The sequence below is a fragment of the Struthio camelus genome, chromosome 4 (assembly GCF_040807025.1).
Source record: "Struthio camelus isolate bStrCam1 chromosome 4, bStrCam1.hap1, whole genome shotgun sequence".
Classification (NCBI taxonomy): domain Eukaryota; kingdom Metazoa; phylum Chordata; class Aves; order Struthioniformes; family Struthionidae; genus Struthio; species Struthio camelus.
Genome location: NC_090945.1, coordinates 50,749,602 through 50,757,618, shown reverse-complemented (window position 1 = coordinate 50,757,618; position 8,017 = coordinate 50,749,602). Strand labels below are relative to the sequence as shown.

Sequence of the window (8,017 nt, the reverse complement as noted above, 5' to 3'; positions counted from 1 at the left end):
CACGAGCAACCAATAGGTGCCCCTGCTCCCCCACCTCCAGCCACTCAGAGGGGACACGGGTGCTGACGACACTGGAGAAGCAGCCAGTCAGCGGGAGAAGGAAGCGAGGCGAGGCTGGCGGCGCCAGCCAACGGGAAGAGAGGGGCGGGGGAGGTGAGGCCGGGAAGAAGAAAAGAGCCAATGAGGTGAGGTGATGCCATCTCGCGGGGGGGGAGGGCGGGGCCGCTCAGCCGTTCCGCGCCTGCGCGCCGCGCTGCCTGTGCGACAGCGGGGTCCTGCCGGGGCGAACCGGCCGCGGGGGCGGGGGCGGAGGGGGCCGCCGCTGCCTCCGGCCTCCGGCCGCCGCCGCCGCCGCCTCCCCCCGCCGCGCGCGCGACATGGCGGCCAACGAGGACCAGGAGGTGAGGTCCGCCGGCGGCCTTTCCCGCCTCGGGAGGGGCCTGGCGTGCGGGCAGGGGGCGCCCAGGGCAGGCGGCGGCCGGAAGCGGCCTGCGCGGCAGGGGCGGCGCGGGCAGGCGTCAGGAAGGTAGGCCCCCTGGCGCCGGGCCGTGCCGGGCGCTGCCGGCCTCGGCCGGGGAGCTAGCGTCGTGCCTTGCCCCGGGGCCGCGTCTTGAGCTTCGCCCCCCCCCCCCCGGCTGAAATGGCTAATCGCTCTCTCGTGTTTCCTCCAGATGGAACTGGAAGCGTTGCGGTCTATATACGAAGGAGACGCGTGTTTCAGGGAGCTGAGCCCGGTTTCCTTCCAGTACAGGGTAAGGCAGCGTGAAGTTCTGTAGGTCGGGGCAAGGCGTTGCTGCCCGCGCGACGCAGATGTTTTCCTGTCGGACGGTGCAACATCCTCTTCGGCGTGACGTTACTCTGTGCGTTTTGTAGGTACAGCGCAGTTTTTGTAACGCAAAGGGGTGCTCCACAGGCTGTAAAGGCACCAAAGGCTAGATCTGTCGGCTGCTGTTCCAGAATCTTTGGTACGGTGATGCTTGATATCACACCGCTTAATATTTAGGCACCTGCCTCCAGTGTGCGTTTATTATCCCTTAACTAGGTAATCTGCTTGCACATCTGTCTAACGCATAGCGTATGTAACGCACAGAACTGTCAAACTGGCCAGAGCATGCCGAGTAATACTTGCAATAGCCAGTAGGAAATGACAGTTACAGAAAAGCGTATGTGTAAAGTCTGCGCCTTCCTTATTGCTCAGTTGCAAGGTTCTCATTTTCTCTCTGGGGGTAGTTTATGTGCCTTTTCTAGCTGCTAAGGAGGAAAATGCACAAAATGCTTTCGGTATGTATACTGGTGTAATTGGCTTTGGGGAAAAGTGCAGGAGGTTCTAGTTTGAGGTTTGCAATTCACTTTGGCATGAATTTCTTGCCGTCTTTCTCAAATATGATGAATTGGAAGTTCTCCTGGGCGTGGGCTGAGGCAAACCTTTGGACTGTCAGAGAACTTCACTGATGAAAACTTAGGTGCACATGGGACAAAAACTCTGAACTTGCTGTGTCCCTCAAGTGGGGTGTAGGCGTCTAAAACATTTTGATGATTTCTTAAGACTTCAGAATAGCACCTTTAATTGTAATGAGAAAGGTTGATTAGGAAATAGCACTTGAATCCCACCCATGCAAGTGCAGTCTTCCTTTATTGATAGGACTGCTTCTTTGCAAATTTTTTGTTCTCAGCAGAGTAAATGTAGCCTGCCTACCTGCCTACATACAATGTTGCATTCTACATTTGGCTAGCTTTTGTCCTTGCTAATTTTTCATAGACAGAGAATAATCATGGAAAAATTAGGAGAACCCAATTTAAATATTATATACTTAGTGTCAGATAGAGACCATAGCACATATTTCTTGTGAAAGAAAATGTGCATTATAAGATAGTATAGTACGATTAACTGCATGATAAAGTTGAAAGAATTAATATGCTCTTTTTCTGAACCTCATTTGCCTACCACATAGGTATTTTGTAATCACTGTGCTAAAAAAATTGAGATTAAAGAAAGACTTTTCAAATCCTGAGGAAAATGTAGCAGCATCATTCAGAGTAAGGCTGCCCAATTTGCAGGCTGCACTGACAGGAGGAGTGGTAACCATGCATCTTTCTCTATGGTTTTACTCTGTAATGTGCAGGCAGTGTTTTCCTGACATGAGGAAAACTCTGTAAAGCATACCACCAGTTCTCTTCATGGTGGCTCTGGGAAGTGGACTGCTTCACCGTGGATGATGTCTTGATAAATGTAGCAGAGTCCTGATTTAATGCCTTTAACCCTAAAACAGATGCCACTGAATATCACTTAGTCTACTCTGCTGACACAGAGACCGTAAACAAAATGAAAAACACTGATTTCAAAATATTGAAATGGGATCATTTGAATTTTGAACCATTTTAAAGTGCAGTAGCCTTGTCTCGATTAGGAATTTTTTTTGACTGCACTTCATTCCGCATAGGTCGATGAAGCCAGATTTTGACGCTTCTAAAATTAAGGAAATTCTTCTTGTGGTTTTAAAATACTAACTAAACCAACTTAATTACAGTAGTGTAACAAATCCATGTATGAAATGTTTATTTCTTTTTCTGTGGTACATTTTTGTTAGCCTATACTAATTTTCTGTAAAAAATTGTTTTAGTTTTTATTTCACAGAAGTTAACATAATCGTAAGGATCATAAATACAATTTAAATGAATCACTAAAGCTAAGTGTTTGAGAGAGTGTTTGACTTAGATGTTATTTCGGTTAAAGTGAGCCTTTTTTAACATAACGTTATGTTTTTTTTTTTCTTTTCCGCCTAGTTTCATTCTACTGGCTTCTTGACTGTTCTTTTGAGTCATTCTTTCTTATTGTAAGCTAAAATATCTGTAGGGTAAGACAAAAATACTAAAATTTTTACCTATTACTTGTGCTGTCTTAGGTCATTAATTTATTTTGTTCTGTATTTCACCACTGTGTTATGGTTTATTTTCATAATGGAGAAAAAAGAAGGTTTCATATTTTCTTTTCTCATATATGATTGTGTAGTATTTGCCTTGTAGACACTACAAAGAAGCATTTAAAACCAAGCAACATCTCCATAAAAATAACTTAGAATGCTTCTGCTCCATTTTCATAGGATGAAAACTGCAGAGTAGAGGTTAATGTTCATATGTAATACTTCTTTTCTAGATAAGAGCTTTATTTTCTGACAGGTAATAGCATGAAAATAGTTGTTATCTTCAGAAGAAATTTCAATAGTCTTAAGTGAAAGATGCACATACTGGCATTGTAATCTTTAATGAGCAACTGAAAACTGTTAATTTATGAGGTTTTTCTTCTCCCTCCAGATAGGTGAAAATGGAGATCCCAAAGCCTTTCTAATAGAAGTTTCTTGGCCAGAAACATATCCACAAACAGCACCAGTCATATCGATGGATGCTTTCTTCAACAACACAATGTAAATATTTAGGACAGCTTCACTCCCTATTTTTATATATTGGGGAGATTTGTTGGTTGACAAACTTTTCTTCTTCTGTCAAGATTGTAACTGAATTTTATGATTTCTTTTAGATCTTCAACAGTTAAACAAAGCATATTGGATAAATTAATGGTAGAAGTTGAAGCTAATCTTGGAACTGCTATGACGTATACGCTTTTTGAATATGCCAAAGATAATAAAGAATTGTTCATGGAAAATCAGCCTGTTAACACTGTGGTAAGTAGATAAACTGAGATCCTAATCTATTGCTTTTAAATCACTTCTCAAATATTTTATATGTAAATAGCAAAAAATGGTTATTAGAACTCTAAATACTTTATCATTCCGTCTTTAACATGTTAATCAGTATACTGCATATAAACATGTTAGTAAGTAAACAGTGGCACATGGAATATGGTGCCACAATGTTCTGTGGTCATAATTTTTCTATATATATTTTTATATATATATATATATGACAGTCAAGATATTTCAGTAGGTCTGGTTCAGTAATCATATTCAGATATCTTCATTCTGTATTTATACTGGCTTCTTAAGTATGATAGGTGAATGCAAAATATTAATAGCAATTTTTATCCTTCTCAGACTTCAGCAAGCAATAGTATTGCAATTGGAACTCCTGATGTGCCAGCAAGTAAGAAGAAAGATAAAAAGGAGCAGTTATCCAAAACTCAGAAACGAAAGCTAGCTGACAAAACAGGTTTGTTCGCTGTAACGCTGTTTTGTTTGAGCAGTATGGGAGTCTAACTTTTATAGCAGTGACGTCTTGCTGGAATCAGGATCAGTAGTCTCTTTGCTTATAAAATTGATTACTTTAAATCTATGATCTCTGTTTTACTTATTTTACATGAATTATGTGAAATGTTAGTTCTGATCAAAACAGCTTCCTACAGAGTACAAATTTTAAGATATCTTTTGTTATTATTATTATTTCTTTTTAATTTGTAACAAAAGTGCAATTTTCGAAAATATTATTTGGGGAGAGCATTTGGGACATCTAAAAGGTGTGCGTTTTGTTAACGGGCCCTGATAAGTAAATCACGTTATTAAGAACGTAATTTCTAAATGGTAACGTTATTTTTCAGATCACAATGCTAAAACATTTAACTTAGTTTATATTCTCAAAATAGAGCTGCTTCTGCAGACGCTCTCTGCTTTTAATGAAATGATGTGTTAATTGAAAAATGTTCAGCTTTTTAACTGATTCTGCAGAGGATTTGTATGTGTTCCCACTTAATTTTTTTAATGATCTGGATGATACTATCCTACTGCAGCAATAATTTATACTCTGTGATAGGAATTTCTGCTTATCATTTACCTATTCTAAATGCATAACTGGCATCCTAAATACTGGTCTTCCAAATGGAATTATGTGTAAAATTTTGTTCTTTGATAAAATGCGTCATTGCTGCCCAACCCAGCGTCGTTTTAGAGTTGCCTTCTAAATCAATGTTAGATGGACTGTCTTAGGTATTTTTGTTTAAACAGAATTACTTTGAAGAATAAAATGTGTTTTTTCTGAGATTTGCCTTACTTATGTCTTTTCATTGACTTAAACTTGTAACGACAAATAAATGTTCTTTAAAAGTCTGTCGTAAAAGAATATTCAGATATTTAAGAATAGTTTCAGAATAATACAGTTGTTTAAGAACAATTGTTAAAATAAATTTTAAGAGAGATATTTTAAATACAACAGACATTCATGTTTCCTTTTGTCCCCATAGCTTTGTAATGGAGAAATTCAGGGTTTTTTAGTCTTTAGCATTTTGTTTGTTGACTTAAAAAAAGATAAAGGTTCTCTTTACCTCGTGTGTTGAAAATAAAAACTGCTTGTTCCGCAGATCACAAAGGGGAACTTCCTCGAGGATGGAACTGGGTGGATGTAATTAAGGTAACATGATTGTTAGACTTACAAAAATATACTGCATATGTACTTTGGTTTCCTTCAGATGTAACTGCAAATTATGTTTAATCTGATGTCTTTTTGCTTTTCTTCCTAACTTTGTTTGGATTTGACTGTGATGTCTGATTCATTTCTATATACGTCCAGCATGTAAGTATTCTAAAGTTATCTTTTTTTTAATACTGAAAAGATTTGCAAGAAATAGTAAGAATTGTTACTCATTTTCAGTCCTAATTTACGTATTTCTCAAATGCTTTAAAAATATTTAATTCTTCTGAATATTAAATAGCATCTGAAGCACTTTCATTCCTCTTTGAAACTTTAGTGTTTTTTTTCATCTACTGAGCAATTAAATTGTAGTTTTTTAACAAGAGACCTTTGATATCCAAATGCACTGCAAATACTCTGCCTTTGTATGACAGCAAGATATAAAGAAAAGTTAGTAGTGCCGCCAAGTTCTGGAGAGCAATGGATAGGAAAGTAGAAGTGATCAGTAGCTTTTCCAAGTAGGGGCACCTTACTATCTCCTACAACCCTGAGCGTTCTCTGCTATAACTCCTCCGGTGAAGAATTCTCTTCTCCTTGTTCCCTCAGCACTGATTTCTTTCACCCCCTTGTCTTTGCTGTTAAGCGGAAATGAGTATAGCTGCCCAACGTTTTTTATAGCAAACTTCTATTTTATGCAGCATTAATTAGTTCTCAGTGTAAGACTTAACACCATTTCTAGTTGTTAAATACCAGTGAGCAAACGGTGATTTTAAGCAGAGAACTTTTGAATGAAAGGTGACTATTTGGAGTGGATACCTCGGATTCCAGAGAAATTTTCTGATAGATGCACTACTTCTAATAATTATGAACTTTGCTTTAAAAAAAGAGGAATAATAATTTAATGTCTGTTTTTACATTTCATGCACATCTGTATGTGGGAACTGTTTCAGAGATGTGTGGAGATAACAGATGCAATAACTGAAAAAAGTTTTATTTTGGAGAGCTGGGGACAAACTCTTCAGTTTAAATAGAAACCGTACCCTTTCAATTTATGTTTTTGAAAGTGGTTTATAAAATGTGGGAAGATACAGTTTCAGGTTGAGGAAATAAGTTTGTTTAGTTTAATAAGTTTATACGCTTAAGAAATATTTTTGAGTCATTTGCATCTCTTGGTACAGTAGCACAGTCTGTATTATTAACTAAATATATGCTATACTATACCTGTATTCTGTGTAAGATGGAAATAACGTTGTTCTTGTTTCCTAATAAATGGAATAGCAGTCTAAACTTTGAACACTTTCTTTTTGTGTCTCTTTTATAGTTAAGCAAAACTGGTTCTAAAGATGATGAATAAAGGACTTTGGTACAAGGAAACTCCACCTTTTAATACAGTGCAATTTTGGGTCACCATCTTTCTCTTAATAACTTTCTTACTTGTTGAAGTAAACGTTTTATAAAGCTCAATTTCCTAACTCATAAACCTAGTCACAAAAGTTTATCTAGAGACTTTGTGATCTTTGACAACAAAACTTGCCTTAAATGAAGGTTAAAATGTGACAAAGGATATAGAGAGCCAATGTGGTGAAATGAGTAGTGATATATGCAGTGTTAATTAATTTATATTTTACTCTGTAGTAAAATCCTGTTATAGTGAACCCAGTGATACTGTAAACATTTCCTGATGTTCCTTTTCCAATAGAAGAAAAAAGCACTATAACAGTGATTTGTCACTTGACAGCGTAATTCATCAAAATAAATTATTCCATGGAAACAAAACCTTTGTCATTTGTTTATCTAATACAAATATAGAAGGAGAACATAAAAATTGTTGTATGACAGTAAAGACTAGAGTTTGTGGTCTTATTTTCACTAGTTATTGGCTAAAATGGTAAATTCTAGCAAATGCAAGGCCAAATATTCTTGTCTCTTCAAAAAGAGTGGTTATAGCAGGATTGTGTCTCTTTATTTTGTGCAGTGTACATCTGTTAGTCTTTCTCCCATGTGTATCTTTAGAGAGGCCTGAGGTTCGAGGCGGGGGGATGTGTTGCCTCGTGTGTGCCTCAGTGAGTGTTGGGGTTTGGTAACTCTTTACTGAAGAAATGGGGGTTTCTGGGAGGGATTTGTTGGCTGAATGGTGGAACAGTGGGAAGAAGTCAGCACTCTGCCAAATGTGTTGGGAAAACTTTTCTTTTCTCTTTTTTTTTCTTTTACTGGTCTGCTCTCTTGTATTAGAAAGAAAAGTCATCTTTACTATATGAACGGTAACTGAATACAAGATGCCTTAATGTCCTTTACTTTTTTTTTTTGTTTTGAGGTGAACTTTAATAAATTACTATTTATCTGCTGTGGTGTGTGTTATTTTTTTTAATTGTGTATTGCCTGCCGTAGCAGGCAAGCTTGAATTTGCAAATAATTTTCTCTCACAAAGAAAGTATTCTTAAAAATTGCCAGAAAATTATCATTTTTCTTATGCTTATGTGTTCTTTGGGGTAGCTATGATTATTTTGTTAGTAGTCATCCCGCTGGAATTCATAGGCGAATATCCATCACGTCCAGCACACAGGGTCAGTCCAGTGACTCTCCTCAGTGGAGTATCCTCCGCTGCACATGTTGTGTACAGCAAGTAGTGAAAAGGATGTTACAGGCACAGACTGGATGTCTT

General features: G+C 38.3%; 1 protein-coding gene across 1 annotated transcript; it reads left to right on the top strand.

Moving 5' to 3' along the window:
- Window positions 1-258: 258 nt before the first annotated feature.
- Window positions 259-7,699, top strand: RWDD4 (RWD domain containing 4). Its single transcript, XM_068942584.1, has 8 exons — window positions 259-401; window positions 672-752; window positions 3,313-3,422; window positions 3,536-3,680; window positions 4,050-4,164; window positions 5,306-5,355; window positions 5,515-5,517; window positions 6,677-7,699. Exons 1-8 carry the CDS (start codon window positions 378-380, stop codon window positions 6,707-6,709), a joined length of 561 nt encoding a protein of 186 aa, XP_068798685.1. The 5' UTR covers window positions 259-377; the 3' UTR covers window positions 6,710-7,699.
- Window positions 7,700-8,017: the final 318 nt, after the last annotated feature.